Below are 21,451 nucleotides of genomic sequence, written 5' to 3'. Positions count from 1 at the left end.
GGGGCCCAGGAAGACAGCCTTTTCTTTTGTGGTCCTCTCCCTTTGGAACATCATCTCCCCAGAATTTAGATTAGTCTTGACCTTGCTGTCCTTTTGCAAGGCCTTAAGTACGTGTGTTTTTTTCACCAAGATCTGGATGTGTGGCAGAGCCTGTGCAATGGTTATGTTGATTTGTTGTTGGTGGTTTTGTTATTATCTCATCTGCTGATTATCTCTGTGTTGTTGTTTTTTTATGGTATATGTTTTTATGGTGTTTTTGACTGTTGTTAGATGCCCAGAGTCACGCATTTGAGATGGGAGTCATATAAATTGTAATAATAAATAAATAAATAAATAAATAAATAAATAAATATTAGGTTCTCGTGTCGTAGCCAACTTTCACTTCCATATAACAAAGTGGCCAGAAGTATTCTTATATGCAGACCTTTTTCATTCCTTTTTCATAACAGACCACACACTATCGGCTATATTTTACTAGCTATATGTTTACTAGCATAACCAGAGGAACTGCAGAATGAAATTAAAGAAGTTGTTAAGGATGAATGCAAAAAGACACTGCCAATGATCAGGAAACAGAAAAGAAACAAACTGGATGTCAGAACAAACCATGGAAATTATCAAGAAGAGAAGCCAAAGCCAAGAAAAACAAAGCTCTTACAAAGAAGAATTTCAGAGAGCTGTTAGAAGAGACAAGCAGCAGCATTACAAAGACATCTGTAAATACACTGAGGGTGGAAACAGACAAAGAAAAACAAGGAAAGTTTTCCAAGATCTCCAAACTCAGAAAAGACTTCCAATCTTGAATTGGAATAAAAGACACCATTGGACAGATATTGATTCAAAGAAGATCAGACAAAGATAGAAGGAATACACTGAAATTCTCTATAGTAGGAATGTCAACATCCAAGATGCCTTACTAGATATTCCCTATTTATGAGAACCTATAGTACTAGAAGTTAGATCAGTACTCTGGTCATTGCCAAGTCAGAAAGTTATAGGAATTGATACAATATCCTACAAAAATATGGCAAGCAACAGAAAAAGAATCTGTAAAGTTTGTAACCAAATTATATCAACAAATAGAGAATGAAAGAGCGGCCACAGATTGGAAGAAGTCAGACTACATACAAATACCATAGAAAGGAGACTTAACAGAGTGTGCAAACTATTGTACAATATCCTTAGCAAAATAATGCTTAGAATCATCTGACTTGATGGTACATAATCAAAATCAAGATACACAAAGCTATCAACTTGCTTTAACTTTTCACCATTTATGTAAAACTTGCAATCATTCATTTTCCAGGCTAATTCCCAAGACTGGGTCTATAAACCATGCCAGTGTAAATTCTGCATAGTTAATTTTACTGTTAATTGTTTCAAGAAGAGGCAACATTTTAAGCTGGGGGAAAAGACACCCATAAAAATATTCAAGGAAGCTACCCTCATGAATTTTACTCAACAGAACTCTGGAGGTGATACTGAGGCTCTGAAGACCTCTCCCCATCCATTCAGGTATTTAGGATTGCCCCATCCATGCCTTGAAGGTAGGAAAGAAGTGCCTCTGAAGTATATGATTGGTAACATTCATGGTATGTAGGACCCAGCTATCCCTCACATCTTTCAGTCTCAGTAGACTCACCTTTGCATGTAGGCAACAAAGGATAGACATTTAGTAGTTCTCCCAATTATTCCTCCAAAGGGAAAAAATAGTTTAACATGTGACTGATGGAGTCAGCACCACAACTACTTATATGTGTTTGTGTGTGTGTGTGTTGGGGGGGCTGCTGTTGCTTCCCTTTTCTGTCCCATTTTCACACACCCTTATATTGTCAAGGGAGAATAAAAACAATCAGGCATTCCTTTGTTTTCATGGGACCTCTCTAAGATATTATCTATCTCAAGATAAGGAGAAAGTCTAGTAACTCTCCAGTAAGTAGATGTCATGAAGCATGGGGAGTTAGGTGATGTGAGGGAGATAGCCCTAAACAAGCCTGGGCCTGTTTGGGACTAACTGTTATCCCATCTGGGTTAATTAAAGTCAACCATCCAGTTTAGGAGTTCACACATCATGCTTACCCCATGACTCAGTAAATTGTGTTGTGCAAATAGGTCCAGAGTGGAAGTTGAAGGGCTTGCTTCTTAATAACTTTTTTGTATTTCATTATACTGAAGCTGTTCAGATAACCTCAACATAAAGTTGGACACCACAAAGAGAAACTTGATTCTAGAATATTTAATATGCATAGAAAGAGAGTATTATTGGACAATATGGAAGCAATTCTACTAGATATCTTCCACATCAGCTGTTTGTTGTTGTTGTTGTTGTTATTTAGTTTATTTTAATCACTATAATACATCTAGGTTTTCTTTCTATTTCATTTTGTTGGTGGTGTTGTAGGTTTTTTTAAATATATACAGTATTTCACCATTGGCAATAATGAATAATGGGCATACCCTCCTAAAACAAGTTATGCCCTCCGCCAATAAAACCTGTCTATTAAAAATGCAACTAATACTATCTAGTTACTAAACTAAACATTTGGAGAGAACTCTTGTCAATGACCACAAACCAGATAGATTTGGGATCTGCTTTTATTTTATTTATGTTTATTTTATTTAACTTTAGCACTCAAATTGCTACCAGAAAGAAAATAGCACATACCAAGTGATACCTTGTGACTTGGATCTCTTGCCTCACTTGAAATCAACAGTGGGGGAATAGGAGAGACCCTTCCCATGAAAAGGTCAAAAGATTTAAGTCAAAATAATTCAGACAGTTGTTTCTGTTATTTTAGCAGCAGGATGGAGATAATTGAAGTTCCTGCTCTTTCCAAGATGGCTTTTATATACTGCATTCTAATTATCCAGTCTTTGTGGTTTAATTTACAACCCCTGCTTCATTGCTATCTAAATTAAGAACCACTATGGATGCTTGAAAATCACATTTTGTACCTCACCTGTTTAGCACAATTTAAGAAGCGTAAGATGGCAAAGACCAATGTCGCATCAGCTGGTATCTCCTTATGAAGCTCAACTGTCCTCTTGGCAGCTCCCCCATGTAGTTCCAGCACCTTTCAAAATCTGCTCTATCCTGCCTCCAAAGCTCCTGGAGCTGATTTGGAGAGGGGGCTGCAAAGAGAACAGCAAATTGTTTCATCTTCATTCAGATGACAGATCACTACACTATGGCATATAAACAATCCCGATTGGGAATGGATAATCTCCATCTCCAGTTTATTTATCTTCACAGTTGAGATTCGTACAATGAAAATAATAATAAAAACATTGAACGAGAAATGGAATAAAATATAAGCCCTTGAGAAGCCTTGATGGATATAAACCTAGTAAATGAACAAGTAAATTCTAGGACCCAAACAGGCCCATTCAATGCAGAGAGAAAAAGGAAAGAATACAAGAGAAATTAAAAGTTCAGATTCCAATTTGATAGTGAAGTTAATATCTGTGATGGAAGGCATGAGCGGGGAAGGTTCTGGAATGGAGCTTCAAGGTTGCCAGGGGGGAGGAGAGACATTCCAGAGGAAGCACCTCCTCAGTCCCCAGCCGGAGTGTGGGAAAGCCAAGAGAATGAGGCTGGCCCCTCCCTAGGGCCTCATGGTTATAGTAACTGCTGTTGTGGTGTAGATTTAGTCTGGCGAGATTCTGTCTGTTAGGTGTAAGCTAATAAAGGAGCTAATCTGTTCTGGGCTGTCTTGCTGCTGCTCTTGGGCTGAACCTGACAATATCATCCTCTTATTACGTAAACAGTATGAACCAAGAGTGACAGAGACACATTTTCTTTTCCCATCTTTTCACCTTCCTTCCAATCAAAGAAATTCTTCCATCTTAATTTCTATTTTTTGGTTGAATTAAACTTACGTTCAGCTTCATTAAATTATCCTTCCATTTAGAAGGAATACTCCCCGCATAAATAGTTTTTGAAAAACCAAACCAAACCTTAAAAAGAACCAGTTTATGCATTATGCATCGTTCTGATAAGTGACCTGCTGACCTTTGGTTATTCATTGTGGAAAATGTAATGTACGAACTACGGATCGTGTCAGCAACTTTTCCTATAATCATTTCAGATATTTTTTCCAGCTACAATGATGAGAGGAATTGCTGACAATTCACATGTATTTCTGTGCTTCAGGGTGACTCCCATGGGGATATATATATATATATATGTATACAGTATATACATATACAGTATATATTCTCATACACACACACATATACATACATACAAACCCAGAGAGTTTGTGTTGGTGGCAGGGTTCCAATTTAGTCTTAAGCTATTAAAGGCTATTTGAATGAACATATTAAATTGCAAATACTTTTTCCAGGATTAATGAGGGCCCAGAAAATTTCTTTAAAGCTTCTCTTGCAAACTCAGTTTTAAAGCATTTGAGAACTTCCTGGACTAGTCCACTGTAACTAATTTTTTAAAACTTAACTTCGATTGGTCAGAAGCTGAGACCATTTCCTCAGCTGAGCAAATATTTCTGCAGCCTGTTTATGTAGCTCTCGGCTTCTCCACCTCTGCAGCTTGACATTTAACCTAACTTGTAAAACAGGTCTTCATATTCAAACTCAGTCTTATTTCACACCACAGAGTGTATTTCCATGCTATTCAACTAGGAGAGGGTAGGAAATACAGTTTGCACCATTTGCCAAAATAGAGCAGTGAAATATATTTGCACATACAGTAGATCCAAACGAGTTTTTCCTTATTTTGCAGCATTAAGGTGGACCTTTTTTTGCTTAAGTCATACTTGCAATGACCAATAGGCTTGCTCAGCAGACCATCTACAAATGAAAAGCAGAAGAAACAGTAAGTCCTGGCAACTTAACCCATCCCCTTCCTTTTATCAAAAGTTTCATGTCTGATCTGCTACCACTTGCACTTTTCATGATCAATGACTGCATTTCAAGATGGTTTCGCAACAGGGTTCCACCAGAATATTTGCCAGAATGCAAATTAGGCCACCAGCCACCCAAAATTAATGAAAACATTTTTCACTGACATTTTGCAAGATCACGAAATGCAATGACTGAGATTTCCCCCAGATACCAACATCTCACAAGATATGTGTGATTTAGGAAGAACCACCTTAAGCCAGAAAAGGTAACCCGATTTAAATGTATACCTGATACAAGATTAACTTTCAATTTTATTTTTAGTGAGATGTTGCTCTTTTAATAACGTTTGCTAAGATTGTTCCAGAACTTTAAGCAATGTTACTTTTGTTAATCACCCTTCTCCCATTCTATGTGACTAGAGCCTTCCCAATCCTTTTATTAAAAATACCTCTATGTCTTATTCAGACATCGCTCTGTGCTCAAATTTGTACCTTCTGTGGTCTGAATGAGTTGAATACTTTCAAAGCAGTCTACCTATTGTTGCTGGCTAATTAACAAGCCGCTTAGTTCCATACTGCTATTTGATATGCTATCTTTCCAACAAAACCATATGATCCTTTGAGCATTCTTTGAAAATGAAACATTATACATTTTGTGAATAGCTGGCTGGTGTTAGATTAATCCCATAATTTGCAATTATGACTAGAGTCAGTAGTTCTACTCTACTGGACTCGGTTCTCCAAAACAGAATAATCGGTCTCATTGCAGCTTCTGACAGCAGAAGAAGGGGTAAGGCTGATTTTGATGATTGCAACTCGCACTGTAGCCAGAGGGACAGTTTTGGTCATTCCAGCAACCATTGTGCAATTCCAGCTCTGATGATCTTGCTAAAACAAAGTCCTGATAGAGTCAAAGAAACTTCCACCAGCCAAGACATAATACAATCTAGTTTTACATTCATCAGAAAGTGGCTGCAATTACTTCCCAAGGTGCATTATACCTTGATTTTATCACTTTCACCGCTCGTCGAACAGGTTTGGGAAACAATGCAAAATGTCTGCCAAACCTGATTACAAGAGACAACAGTGGCATGGACGCACTGCAATACAGCATTCCCTCTTTGAATCATCGTCCATTATCTGAGCAAGTTATTGCTTGTCTCCACTTTGCGCTTTGTTCTAAACATTTTATTTTTATATATTGCCTGAAGGCTCTCAAGGCAATTTCCATACTTTTTAAAATGCAAAAATAAATCTATAGATCAGAAATCAGTAGCAGCTAAATTGCTTCTTCTCCTTCTCTTCCTTCTCCTCCTCCTTGCTTTCAGATCAGTCTTGACTCCTGGCAACTATAGGAACATGTCCCTGCAGTTTTCTTGGCAATATTTTCAGAAGTGACTTACCATTGCTTTCTTCCTAGTGCTGAGAAAGACTGAGGCCCTTCTGAGAAAGCCCAAAATCATCCAGCTGGCTGCCATGCCTAAGGCAGGACTAGAATGTGGATCTCCGTTCTAATGCAGTGCCTTAACCACCAGACCAAACTGGGTCTCAACCAACTCAATTACAGACACAAAATGATAAAGCCTACTAGTAAGAAAAAGTTAAAATTAAGGTAAAGGACTGACAGAACAGCAGCAGTATTTTCAGGGTTAGATAGAAGATCTCACACTGCCTATGCATCACTTCTGAAAAGGTCCAGGCCAAGGTCATTACCAATTGCATTTCCAGTAGGGCTATCTGAGGAGCTGTCTCATCCCCATTATATCAGCCCACCCCAGTTGGTCTGGCAGAAGGGGCATGTTGCAGACCCCACCAGCCAAGGAATTTCAGCTAGTGGGGTCTAGGAAGAGGGCCTTTTTTGCCATGGCCCCCGCCCTGTGGAACAACTTACCACCTGAGGTATGGTCTGTCCCCACTCTCATGGCCTTCCGGAAGAGTGTGAAATCTTGGCTGTGCCAGATGGCCTGGGGGCCTGATGGGGGCTCACATTGTTGGAATTGGCTGATCGGGTAATCGGGTAATCGATTCTGCCCCCCCCCATCATCTTGAATTGTATATAGTCTTTTTATATAGTATTTTTTAGCTAATTTAATATGGATATTTATATTTTTACTGTTTTTACTGTTTGATTTTAATTGTGATCCACCCAGAGTCACCCTTTGGGGGAGATGGGTGGCATATAAATGGAAGGAAGGAAGGAAGGAAGGAAGGAAGGAAGGAAGGAAGGAAGGAAGGAAGGAAGCTGGGGCAGAATGCAAGGCCTCTATAGGTAGAACTGAAAGACAGGCAAACTTCTATAGAAGCAAATGATGTCAACAGACAGAAGTCCTAGGCTTAAATTCTTCAGGGCTTTAAAAGATTGCAGTGATCATTAGTCACCCAGTCTTGATTTGACCAAGGGCAACATTTCTGAACAATTTAGCATGAACCCACTTCCCTCCTACAATGTCTGCAAAACCACAGTGGATTAGTTTATGTTATTTTTACATTTAACCCTCCTTTGAGACATGATGAACAGGTAATCTTCACTTAACAACCACAATAGGGACCAGAAAATTGGTTAAGCGGGATGGTCATTAAACGAGTCATCACGTGACCAGACCCGATTTTACAACCATTTTTACAATGGTCGTAAAGCAAATCACAACTATCATTAAGTGAATCACGTGGTCGTTAAGCAAATCCAGCTTCCCCAATGGAATTTTTTGCCAGAATTCGTTTAACGACCACAAGATTTGCTTAGTGACCATGATTCACTTTACGATCATAAAAAATGGCACAAATCATGATCACATGACTTCAGGGGGTGGTGCAACGGTCATAAGTGTGAGTACAGGTCGTAAAGCACTTTTTCTAAGGCTGTTGAAACTTCGAGCCTTTGTTAAACAAGTAGTTGTTAAGCGAGAACTACCTGTAAAGATTTACTGATTGACTGCTTTCCATAATAAATGCAGACCTGGTTCAAAGGGGCAGTTTACCATATATCTGTCAAGAAAGGAACACAGTATGTGTTTCTATACATTTTAAATGCTTTTACCCTAACTTTCAGTACTAAAGCGCAAAGCAATATGGACTGTTCCATTTTCTCATGAAACAGGCTAATCTGAGCATTGTGGAGTAGTTTATCCATTTTTGGACTTGCATCTTCTAGAAGAGGAATGACTTTAAGGTATCTCAGTTGTTTGGATCAACCCATTTTCCCAGGGGTGTGTGGACACAGAACACTCTGGGAATAAATTGTTTTTCACACAATAACCCTTTAGAAATTGCTGAACTACAATTCTTAACTGCCTTGGACAGCATGAAAATGGTAACAGATGATGAAAGAGTCATCTGGAGGGCCATAGTTTGCTTGCTCCTGTTCTCAGTACCGCTTCTTAGTTTTTCTTCTACTTCATGTTTATTATTTCAATCTTCTTATACTTCCTGCCCAAATAAACAAGCTTTAGGTTTATCTTCATGGTAGGGATGTGCAAAACATTTCAAAATATGCATTCATGCTCTTAACTTGAAAGACTTCCAAATGATCAAAACAGCTTGTTTCACACTCAAAACAGTTGCTTTATGCTTGAGGCAGCATGTTTCAAACTTTAAATCCTTTACATTCAAACTGGTCTGAATTCTAAATGTGTTTTACACCCCACCCTATCTTCATTTTTTTTTTAATCCACCCATTTTGAAACTTGGAACCATATAGCCCTACCCTCACCTAGAAAGTAAATGACAAATAAAATGTGGACTTTCTTGTAAGTAAATAAAATGGGCTTTTCTGCACTAGCCTTTTGTATAATAATTTTTCAATCTTCTCTTGTTTAGGAACTTTCTCAAAATAAAGTGTTATAAAATGGTACCATGCAATAAAAATTAAATATCAGTACATGGTCATTTGTTTAACATAGCATTGCCTAGCAAGCATTTCACCAATTTATTCCTGTTTGTATACACCAGCAATTCCCTACAATTCAATGAGACTTATTTTCTGATGGATAGAACTGTGGATGTCTAAACCATCCAATATGGTTTATCTATTCTAATGATAAGCAATTCTGAGATTAGATCATTCAATCACTCCTAATGAACACCAAAATAATTACTTATTTTCTGATGGATAGAACTGTGGATGTCTAAACCATCCAATATGGTTTATCTATTCTAATGATAAGCAATTCTGAGATTAGATCATTCAATCACTCCTAATGAACACCAAAATAATTACTTGTATCCAGAGGAGGCTGACTGCTACATGTCTCCAGGATTCACAACTGTGATCCTGGCTCTTTCCAAACAGGAGAAATTCAGAAGGCTGATTGGCAATTCTTCTTTCACTCTAAAAAAGCAGACCTTTGAAAAGGTGAGAATGTGATCCCACTGTAAAAGCAACAGATTGGATGATTCCATGGCTGGATGTCTGGTTCCCTCATAAAGTGCTGGAAATTCTGGGAGTTGTAGGGAAGCACATTTGAAGAGCACCAGGTTGTGTGATGGCAATCAACATTTTAAAAGAGGGTGTGGTTGAACTACAACCCCAGCAACAAAAAGGCTTCCACCAGGCTAAATTGCAGTTAAGAAAATCTGCAGTCCAAGGGACCATCCAAGCCTTGGATATATACACTTCAGGAAGCTCAAACATCCTAGCTCAGGAGAGGCAAGGTGGTGCCAGTGAGCACCAGTGAGCCCTCAGGCCCCTTGCCTGGTACCTTCCAGGTGCCTGGTCCCATCAGACTTTTTAAAATTGGAAACTGGTATCTTGCATCAAAACATTGTATTTATTTTCAGCAATGACTGCAAAAGTTACACTGTGATGACAGAAATAATTCTCGGAGTGGAGAGTAGATTGCTTCCTGGTGATACATTGCCTTGTGGCTGGCCATGCCCTGCATGGTAGCCATTTTGTAAATAGGTAAATCTCCCATGGCAGGCATTACTTTTGGAGGACTCATCATATGTGCTCAAAATTTCCAATGTTCTCCCAACCTAAAATGCTGCCCAGATCTGTACTAAGGAAGCCTTAGCCCAATTACTATTATTTTAAAAAGCAACCGCAAAGTACTTTTGTCTCCTTGCTATGACTGTGCTTGAAATATTTGGTGCTAATTCAATACCCATGGAATGTGTGAAGGCAACGGGAAGGGAGACTGTATAATCCTAAAATATGCAAATGAGAGCCCAACCATATTTTTCATAATAAAAGTCATCCAAGGAAGATGAGTTCAACAGTTTCCAAATTTTAATAGACATAAGTGAGTCCATTTTACTTTAAGACTACACTGATTCTTTTCTATTGCATATCCCTTCTCAAGAATGTGCATAACTGGAGTCAATAGTTTTCCATTGTTAAAATTAAACAAGAGTACGTGATAAATCTTGTTACGGAAAAGCAGCAGCAATGTGTATCTAACAGGGATGGGGAGGAGGGGGAGGAGGAGGAGGAGGAGGAGAAGGGAAATTATAAAGAGTAGCTAACATTTTATAGGTAATAAATACATTCCGAGGTGTAGTATTTCATTCTACCCCAAATTCTTCGAGATACTACTCGCCAAGTTGCTTCTCTTGTGTTAAGTAGCTTTATGACATTTGGTCAGACCAGCCTCTGGAAGACTTCCTAAGCAACCCAGGTGCCAGCTCTCTTTCACAGATGATGAGCAAGGCCAGTCTGGAAACTTATCCTGCCGCCTTGTGCAATGAAACCTCACGATTCTCCGAGGGAAGCGTGTCAGGATGGTTACAGACTTTGTGAAACTCTAGGACAGCTGTGCTCTTGTCTTCTGTTACCTTGAAGAAAGTGAAAGAGGGAGAGGTTACAGAGAATGGCATCGAATAGTCCTGGACTACAAGAAGTGATCATGCAGCCACCTATCTAAATATAGCCCTAAACCTCACAGTCTAATTTGGTCATAGAAAACTGGAGAGGCACAGCTACGGTTTCATTAAATAGCCCTGCTCATCCTAAAGAACTAGAGTTGAAGCACCATCTGCTAGAGAATTGGGGGGGGGGGCGTGGAGTTAACAAACCATCTTAATCAAGGCAGCAATTAGAACTTTCTTATAACATTGACTTCTCCTGGGTAGGGAAAAGCTAAGCTAATAGAAAAGGTTTCAATCCAGCCTTCTCACTTCCTTTTCTGGAAATGTAAGACAGGAAAAGAGATTTTACTGAGTCCCTTGCTACACCTATATTTGAGTAAAAAAAAAAAAAAAAGTGTAAATGTATTTGAAGTAAAAATGCTGCAAAATTAAAGCTTATTATTGTGGTAACAACTGTTCAGTTTCCTTCCTGAAATAGTGCGTGGAAATTAATGTCTAGATATGAAGTCTCATCTTGAGGCTGCAGCTGAACATGAAGTGCCCAGATGCTGTCTTTTAGGTGAATTATCCACATTTGATTATGGGTGATATCCAATAGTGGTTTTGCACTAGCAGCAATTCCATTTTTGAAAACCAGCATGGACAAGATTCACCAATTCCACCTCTTCTTCCTGCTGCAGCTCTCCGGACCATTTTTCCAATTGTTCCAGAGAGTTTCCAACCCTAAATATCATTATTCTGTGAGTAACAGAAACAGAAAATATAAGTGAGTAGAACAGGGGATTAGCAAAAAATAGGGATTGGGCACTTGCACAAATGCAAGCATTTCAATTAAGGTAAATCCACTATGTTTTGCATATTACATCACAAATAAGATTGATCCTATATTTGCTTTATCTGGGTATAAGCCCTGTGAAACTTGACTTTTAGTTGAATGTGTACTTGGAATTGCATCATGTAATGAGGAAGTTATAAAATCATTCAAAATTCTTCTTGAAGCAATGCTTTCATTAAGCCGACAGAAGCTTTATAAAAAAATGTGCTTCTGAACTTCCAAAACTGTTGAGTTAATATGGATTTTATTTTCCTCATAACAAGTATAACTTTTTAACTTAAAAAGTATACAAATGTTTTACACAAGATCATCAAGTATTCTCCAGCATCACTCATTAAGAAAATAATAGTTTTCCTTGTTTTCCTGCCAAAAGCAACAAGGAAAAAAAAAACTAAACAAACTCAGATGATGTTATAAAGAAATAATAAGTATGGTTAAACTTTTTTCATAACAAAACTTTATCCAAGCATCTTTGTTAGCAGTTTTTTGCACAGATGGCTTTTTTGATACTTCGGCTGAAATAACAACTTATATTTCCTCCTTTTCTTTACTAAAATACAAACCCATGAATTATAGAACCGAGAGAAAGAGGGGAAAGAAAATAATTTGAAAAGAAGAGGAAAATATGTTTGTGCTCTTAATAAATTTCTTCTTTAAAAACTGCCTTTTTTTAATAATATGAAATGTTCCCAAAGTAGGTATTTTTGGGAAAAGAACCACTTGAGAAAGCAGGAGATAGTGGAATGAAGGTGCCACATCCACCGAGATAGCCCTGAGGAGATGTCTTCAGAATGCAGGTCCCTTCTGGATGCCAGGCTGAAGCCAGATCAAAGCCATCTGAGTGGAAACTACAAGGCCGCCTCCTAAGCAGACTTCCTGACTGGCATGGAGGGAGGAGATGGCTGAGGGAGATTGGCAACTTGCAGGGTTCCAGCTCGGCTGCTGTACAAGGGCCCCTCCCACCAGAGAACAGGACCTTCCTACCCATTAAAGTTTTTTGATGGCTCCAGCAGAAGCAATGTCTTGGTGGAAGGAATCAAGAAGGCTGCTCTTCCTAAAAGCAGCCTCTGCTGAGTGGTTCTTCTCCTCTCTAACAAGCCTCTGCACTTGCTGGAGAGAAGCTTTGAGTTTTCTCTCCTCTCCAGGGAGCCACCATACGTCGTTGGAGAGGAGGAGAACCTCAGGGGAAGGGATCCTCCACCCTCCCTGCTCTTTCCCCCTTCCCTGCCTCGGCCCTCCCCTCCACGCTTTCCCTGAGGTGCCAGCCACCAACAGCTGGAGCTCTGTCCTCATGGAAGGGCAGCAACTTTGCTGGCCTAATTTTGGAGGCATGTCAAAAGGAACCCTGTGGGGGCCTTCACGTTTTGAAGCGGCATGCTTTCCTCCCATCTGGAGGATGTTGCCTGCATGTGGAGAAAGGCTCTTTGTATTTGGAATGCTAAAATACAGTAAGGGTTGGGAAACAGAAAAGGTAAATCTCTCCAAATGTTTTAGTAAGGATTTAATTGTATAGCAGTTCTCTTTCTCAATAAGGGTTACAAAAGTAGACATATTTTCATAGTTAAAATGTGCTCAAGCTAAGGTTATATTCACAGGGAAAGAAAGTCAGTTACAACTGAAAAGTATCCTTCAAGTTATTGGAGGATCCAATGTCTTCCTGTAAATAACAGAAATTGTTTATAGATACATTCAACTTCGCCCATAGCTGTATTTCAAAATGTCCCCATTCTTAAAAAATGAAAAAGAAAAAAATGTGAGTCGCACACAGTCAAAAGTCTCCAGGCAAAACATATTCATTTTATATTAAAAATTCATGAATATGCAAGCTGAAATTGGAATTGGACAAGATTAAAAACTACACAAAACAAAAAAGTGTCACAAATAAAGGTGTTCTGGGTTTGTCCATTCTCTGAGGAAAAGAAGGTTCTGCAATCACTTCCCTTGTTCTGCTCTTAGAAATTAAGCGGGAGGTTCTGAGTGGGCATAAAAAGATATCCAGAGATCTTAACGATGCTGGCTTTATAAAACAGGATCTAAGGAATGGCTGATAAATCCAAGCATGCCACAATATGCCACATTTTAAGATTTACAACAGGCAAATGGATGCTAAGGAAAAACCTTGAAGGTCTGAGACTATGAGAAAGCTTTGCCATTCTATCTGCAATCCTCTTTCAATAATAATAATTATTTTATCCAGCCTTTTTTAAAAAAAATACATTTTGGTCAACTCAAGCCGGCAAACATACCTAATACTCCTACTTCCTATTTTCCCCACAACAACAACCCTATGGGGTGGGTTGGGCTGTCAGAGTGTGACTGGCCCAAAGTCACCCAGCCAGTTTTCATGCCTCAGGCAGGACTAGAACTCACCACTCCCTGGTTTCTAGGCCAGCACCTTCACCACTACCCCAAAATAGGCACACCATCTAGCTTGTGTCTAAACCGGCTGTGCTCTGCATAAAATTTACAGTTACCCAATTACCAAACTATTAGTGGTGAACACATGCAAAATTAGAATAGAAAGAACTCCTTTTCATAGCTTAACCAGGTTTCTGGCAGAAGGAGAAAGCAATCCAGTTCTCTTGCCATTAACTTTCACTGTTTTAAAGTGCTGCAAATTTTTGAAGCCTTGAACAGCCAAGCCACTACCTAAGAGAAATATATATTTCATAAATTTGCTGAGACAGAAGAGGCCCAATTCAAAAGCTAACTTCATTGTTTTGACAACAAGAGAAGCAATTTCATTACAGAGAGCAGGCCTGTCTGCTATGACACAAATATTGGAACACAACGATATATATAACGCCACTAATAAAAAGAAAACAATTTTCAAAGGAAAAAAAATCCAGCTTTCATGGTTCATTTCAACTTGAAAACAGAATAGCTATGGTACTAAACAAGAGCCTGAAGCAGGATCAGGAAGAGGGTGGATCTGAAATCTATCAGTAGATTGCAAGAGTTTGTGACTCACAATATGAACAATCGAAAGGACTTCTTCCTTTCCTCCAACTTTGGTTGCAACTACTGTATTAACAAAACTTAGGGGGAAAAACAGGGCTGTTTTTAATGTGGTAAAATATTACATGCTCTGCTGTGCTGAAAACAAATTTCCTGGACAGCTTGTCTTCATATTTTGTTCCTTTAAGTATGTGTGCCAGGTGAGTTTCTAAGAGCATTTGAATCTATATTGATAAACCTTGGGTTTTAGGAAACTCTTCTCTTTCATGTATGTATGTTCGAGTCAGTTTTTGACTCCTGATGACTGCCTGGACAGTTTTCTTGGCAAGGTTTCTCAGAAGCGGTTTGCCATTGCCTCCTTCCTAGGGCTGACAGAGAGGGGCTGGCCCAAGGTCACCCCGCTGGCTTTGTGCCTAAGGGTGGACTAGAACTCATGGTCCCCCGGTTTCTAGCCTGGTGCCTTAACCACTACACTAAACTGGCTCTCCCAGTATGTATCTCTTTCATACATGTATATTAAACATTAAATCCAGAAGTCTAAAAAGTGTTCATCTACAATCTAAGACACAGAAAAAATATTGGGGCTTATAGTAAATACGTAAACAAAGAACACTGTGCAAAAGATACACTGTAAAAGTCACAAAATCTGAATTTCTGTTGCTGGTTTCGGTACTCTAGAGCAGTGTTTCTCAACCTTTGCAACTTTAAGATGTGTGGACTCCAACTCCCAGAATTCCTCAGCTGGCAGTTCAGATCTTGTGACTTTTACAGTATATCTTTTGCACAGTGTTCTTCATGTATTTACAATAAGCCCCAGTATTTTTTCTGTCTCTTAGATTGCAGGTGAACACTTTTTAGATTTCTGGATTTAATGTTTAATGTATATGTGCCATCTCCTGCACTCCGTGCAAGCACATACAAACACCTCTGCTGGGACCACCAGCAAATCAAAGCAGCCATCTGAATCTCCAAAAGGATGTGGCTGCTTTAACACTTGAAGGAAGGAGACAGTGCTCATGTTAACTTCTTTTGCAAAATATGCCTACCCAATATTTTGCATAATGTCAGTACCTCCATTCTTCTGTTAATATGATTCGGGGACTAAGGAAGTATTAGACTTTAACCCAGTGATTTTGCAATGGCTAGAATCTTCCCTTAACAGAATTCTCTTTAAGAGATGTGCAAAAACCATGTTGACTTTCCTGGAAGATCTCTGATTTTTATTCCTTCAGATTAAGACATTTCCAGTGTGCTAAAAAAAAGTAAAACTCAAAATCTTTTGCATACATATATTTATGTGATTTATTCCCTACCTTTCCTCCTGTAGCTGAAATTGATACATATAACACTTCCTTCATTAATTCCCCACAACAATTATTTCAGTAGGTTGGGCTGAGAGAGAATGACTGGTCTACAGTCATCCAGGGAACTTTTAAGGCCAACACTGGGCTTCGGCCTGGGTCTCTCCAATCCTAGTCAACACCTTGACCACTACACCATGCTGGTTCTCCGGTGTATCAATCAATGGCCATATTTCCCTGAAGGCAGCATGTTGAGACCTCTTTAAAGACATATCAAAATCCCTTAAATTACATTATCCTCAAATAATTTATGAAGTCAAGGGATAAACTACAGCACATCTTTCAAAGTACTCTTACTTCTCACTCCTCAATCTTACGTGAACTTCAGCATTGCTATTTATACCTTCCACATAAATAACCCTGATGTCTCTGGCCCTCTAACAATGGCTGCCTAATACTTGTTTTTAACAACTGCAATTTCATATCTTCTCCTTGTTTTATACTTTAACCTCCAAGACTATATGTATTTAGTGGTGCGTTTAAATGCTAAGACAGCTATCTATAAAAAATTCTGAACTCCCCAGCTCTATCCATGTCTACTTAGAAGACCCGGCACCTAGCCAAACTTCGCTGATCTCAAAAAAGCTCAGCAGAGTTGGACCTGGTTAAGATTTGGGCTGTAGGCTAAACTGGAAGGTAAATAAATATATACCCCAAAGAAAAGCACTGACAAACCACTTCTGTATTGTTGCTAAGAAAACTACACCAACAATTCAAGGTCTTTAACCTAGGCAAAAATAAGACTGCAGCTTTGAGAGAGCCTTAATATGCAGACTAGACAAGATTCCCAGCACTTGTTTTCTTCCTTGCAGTCATATTGCTGTTGCTGCACAGCATTGAGAAAGGAAAAAACCTGACAAGGTTACAATAAAATGAAGCTTGCATTTATTGAAACAATTCTACTCAGATTACTCTCTCCCCATTATTGTCAAAGCCTGTATGAACTTAGTGCATTCTACCATTGGCTGAAACACAAATTGCCATTTCTTCCCAAAGAGCCCTGCATTCTTATTAGTGTCTGGTGGTTACAATTTACATTTTGAAATTGGGTAACAGTAGGAATCATCACATATCAGAATGCCACTGGTCATTAGAGATTATCACTTTGTGGGTCAGAGAACTGCAATTATCACCTCTTGCTTCCTACCAAAGTATTTCTTTCCAATTTATCACATGGATCAGTTTTGAGTAAACTCTATCTGATCCCCACAGTTCTAGACCTCTCGGAGTTTGAAGAGGAATTGTCTTAATGCTTATATGTTGAGCATCATAATGCCATCTGCAGATTCAAATATCCTCTACTCTAAGCCAAGTGACCAAAGGGCCAGCCTTTGCTAACAGGAGAAGCCCTTCGGTATATAAGGAATTATCCTCAAGAGTTGCTTCTTCACATGCTTTGTTACAATCATCCAGCCGAGATGCTCCTTCATCTATTTCCTTAGACCATCACCTGTAGCCTTAGAAGCAAAATTTTATTTTTTATAGAATTAACTCTTTCAGTGTAACAAAACAGCTAACTTTTTTCTTCAGTAACTGGTTGAACTCATAATAGGAAACAGGTAAAGAGGTGGAATTCTGATCTCGTGAATACATAATACATCCAATAAATGAATTTTCCTTTGCTGAAGAAACTACAGGTAGTCCTCGACTTACGACCACAATAGGGACCAGAAAATTTGTTAAGTGGTGTGATTGTTAAGTGAGGCATCACGTGGCTACACTCGATTTTACAACATTTTAGTGGTTGTTAAGTGAACCACCACGGTCATTAAATGAATCACCTGGTTCCTCATTGATTCTGCTTGTCAGAAGCCAGCTGGGAAGATTGCAAATACAGGTCAGTTCCCAAGCATCTGAATTTTGATCACATGACCACAGGGATGTTGCAATGGTCATAAGTGCAAGGACCGGTTGTAAGTCACTTTTTTCAACGCCATTGTAATTCTGAATGGTCACTAAACAAATGGTCATAAGTGAAGGGCTACCTGTATTGCTAATCTTTCCTTGGTTTTGTTTGAGTTTGGTAATCAGGTTTGGCTTGTCTTGTTGTCAATATTAAGTTTTAAAATCAGAAATTTAATCTTTGGTTCGGTAATTATAAATGCATAAATTAACTGTGTCAATAATTCATATTAGAACAAATATGGCTAACTCAAGTTCAGAAAACACTGTGGAGAGCTTGAGTTCTCCAGAACTCCACTTCAGGAAAGATGGCAACCATTTAAAAAAAAAAGAAAGGAAAAAGGGGGGCAGAGGGGGGACTGAAAGTAATTTTAAAAAAGGATGAAATTCAATACCTTGAATCTGCATTCAGCTAGTTTTGACATAATGCGGAAGTAGGCTGTGAACATGCTAATTAGATTGTATCAGATGTCTTGATAGTCTCAGGTTCTTTTCAGAAAAAAGACCCATACATCTCTAGCCACGCCAGAAGCATATCTCCTTCTTCCCATTTCAAATCTTCTCCCCAGAGTCTTAATTATTGGCTTCTAATTGGCTAGATAAGTCAATTGTGATTGTCTTAGCAAACTCATTATTACATTCCAGAATCCAAGCTCTCAACAATAACCTAAAGTGGTTGATTTCCAGAACGAACAACTGCAAACTACTAAATTCTCTTGATGTTGAATAAACTATCACTGCAAGACCACATTACTGTAAGACAATTCTCTCATCCTTTTCTTTGTCAGAAATAGATTACCCTTTACGCTTACTTTTTATGGCTCAAGTTAACATGCACACTCTTCTGTGCACACTCTTCTATGGCAAAGGTTTGTAAGCATGCCAAAATTATGGAGCACAAGGGGGAAAAGCCTGAACAGAATGTGGAAGAGACACAGAATCTGCCTCAAAAAAATCAGCCCCTATTTTCTATTCTTTTAAAAGCAAGATTCAATTTCATGGTCACTTCATACCCAAGACTTACACCCCAGGAAGATAAAGGAATTCCCTAAAATATATTGCCTGTCACATAACATGGGATCAATATAAAGCAATTACCATTAAGAACATGCAGGAACGTATGTTTAAATTCCTTTCAGGATGAAAATAAGATGTCTGGTTTTTTTCTTCCCCAGTCTTTTGTTTTTGCTATTTACCTTTTCAATTTTTATATTTTTGATGCTTTGTTCACTTTGATAAAAAGCAACAAAAACAATGCAACAATAAAAAGGTGGAGAAAAAGAAGACAAAATATTGCTCCTTCAAGGCAGGAGCCTCAATAAATATCTGTTCCAATTTTTTTAAAAAAATTATAGTATTACATCAATGCGGCTGTATTTCAAAACGCAGAAGCTTCTGGATGGTTTGTTAGGGATTAGAATAATCCTTATGATTTTCAGTGTTTATATTGGGGTGTTTATTTGAGAGAATATTAAACAATATAGTTTCAGTGTGTGAACCCTTGAAACAGAGCATCCTCTTGAACCTTCAAAAGCAAACTCCAGGCAAACTGACACATGTATGCGTAAACCAATTACTACACTACAAAGGGGTTATGCACCTCCATAACTTACTTGTTTTTGAAGACAAAATTATGTTTCAAATTGCGTTAAGAGGTCTCTTATTTCTGGAGTCAAATGTTCCACTGCCTTGGCAGCTTCTGTAATAGCTTTCCGATACATCCCTTTCTTCTTACGGTTAAATCGCAGTTTGAAATATTCGGAAAAAGGGGATAGTTTTGATAGTGACAAGAAAGATGTTGTTGGAGAACCAAACCATGAAACCTTTGCTTCCTGCCAGGAGGGGTCTCCATTTTCCTTTTGGCTAAGATTTATGTCAAGCACACGGGCAGGCCACCAAGGGAAGCCATGAATTTTGCCCCAGACAACATCCCCCACTGAAACAGTCCTTCCATCTTCAGTGACACATTTGGAGACACTTTGGGTGTGCAGTCTAACAGTTAGCGGGGGCACAATTTTACGGTCATCTTTAGAAGATGAGGAGACAGATGCATCATCACCAGGTAAAAAGTCACATATTTCTGGCGATGCTACTTCTGAGCTTGAAGATTTGGATTCATCAAGACTGTCATTGCTGCACACTGACAAGCTAGAAGAATCTGCTTTCCGTTTGCGATAATTCATGAGAAAAGCCAAGTTATCGTGCCCATCTTTGCCTTGAGGAAACCTTTTGAAGTCATCATCTTCACAGGAGCTCCCTGAAGACATCTCAGCTAAACTCCGTTCTGCCGACTCACTGTAAAAAGCAGCTGCCGCCGCAGCAGGGGACTCTCCACTGCTGGGAAGAACATTCATCTCATCAATAAGTTCTGCTTTATAAATGGAAACATTATCCCCCTCACTGAGCCGGTGGGGCTTCAGACGGATTTTGGGAGGGGGCACATCTGCACTGGAATGCACAGGCCTAGTTAACTTTAACTTTGGAATGGAAGCATGGTGCCCACTGGATTGCTTGTCCATAAAACATTTGCTTTCCTGATCTTGTTCTGAGTCTTGGGCTTCATCTTGGTCCTCCCCATTCTGGAGAAGTCGCTGAGGGCAAAACGGCTTCCCTGAACCATGAACGCGGGAGGGAATTTTCACAACTTCACCTTTCCCCTGGGGGGTGCTGTAAGATATTTTTATAACTGGAGTCCGTTGCAGCTGTTCCCCGGAAAATTTTTCCTCCTCCCGCCTTTCTCTTTTGCTCTTTTTCTCCACATATTCAGATTCGCTGTGTCTTTTTTGCTCCTTATCTTGCATGCTTAGCTTCCTCTGGGATTTCGCATTTTGGTGGGCTTTGTTACCCTCCTCTGGATTCAGAGTGTTCTTACATTTCTCACAAAGCACTTGCCTTGGTCTCAGCCTAATTGTGCTCATGATAAGCCTCCCAGGGTCTCTGTTTCGGGACAAGCGCCTCTTTGTCCTTTTTATAGTTCTTGGAGGTGGCTGAGGTACCCACTGATTATATGTGTGCCGTAACCATAATGGAGGGGGGAAAGGGGCTCCTTCAAAATAGGGAGGGTAAGGAGGAACACTGCCCGTTGGTGGTGGAGGCAAGAGGGGCGGGACTTGTTCCTCACCATTGGCCTTGGTGGGTTTTCCTTCTGAACACCACTGGTCAGCCTCCAGCTCTATGGGTGGTCTGTCTTCAGATTTCCCATTAGTGCAACTTTTGCTAAGAGGATCATCTGTCTTTGGTAATGAAGCTGGTGGAACACAAAATAGTCCAGACCTAGATCAACGTGGAAAAAAAATGGGGGAAGAAAAGAAAGCGCAACATCAGAACAGATTGAACTGTACTTCCTATTTAAGATTATATAGGACATGGCAAAGATCAGTGTTAAAATCCTGCGGTTACACAGCAGAAGTAACCTGTTTGTTCCACAACCCTGAAAAAGCTTGATTTCCAATGTTGAAAGTTCCACATGCATGAGAAACTTGACTGTGGCCCATGAAGTCTAATGCCACAAGAATAACTTTATAAGTTATGTAAGACAATATATAAAGGCTATATAAGTTTGACTGATTGTTAAATAAATTAGTCTTTAAGATGCCACAAGATGGTTGTATGACAGGGTTTATCTGAAAAATGCTAAGAGTTATTAACCTGATTAAAAAAAAAAAGTTTAATGAAGGTGGAATGGAATCTATTTATTTAATTACCATTATTTAAAATCCATTTTGTCC

At 39.1% G+C, this 21,451-nt stretch overlaps 1 protein-coding gene across 3 annotated transcripts in view; it reads right to left on the bottom strand.

Moving 5' to 3' along the window:
- Nucleotides 1-10,071: 10,071 nt before the first annotated feature.
- The window catches only part of PWWP2B (PWWP domain containing 2B), a 36,152-nt gene continuing 24,772 nt past the window's right edge, over nucleotides 10,072-21,451 (bottom strand). For all 3 annotated transcript variants that reach the window (XM_007431146.3, XM_007431149.3, XM_007431148.3), the window contains 2 exons: nucleotides 19,337-20,996; nucleotides 10,072-10,634 (listed from right to left, as the gene is read on the bottom strand). In XM_007431146.3, the coding sequence (XP_007431208.1) occupies nucleotides 19,355-20,996 (1,642 nt within the window). In that variant the 3' untranslated portion in view covers nucleotides 10,072-10,634; nucleotides 19,337-19,354. The remainder of the gene's footprint in view (nucleotides 10,635-19,336; nucleotides 20,997-21,451) is intronic.

This window comes from Python bivittatus, unplaced genomic scaffold (genome assembly GCF_059951505.1).
Source record: "Python bivittatus isolate LINGU-HERP-01145 unplaced genomic scaffold, Pbiv_v1 ctg000980_np1212, whole genome shotgun sequence".
Lineage (NCBI taxonomy): Eukaryota > Metazoa > Chordata > Lepidosauria > Squamata > Pythonidae > Python > Python bivittatus.
The sequence above is the reverse complement of the archived record's forward strand: the minus strand, read 5'-3'. Positions and strand labels throughout refer to the sequence as shown.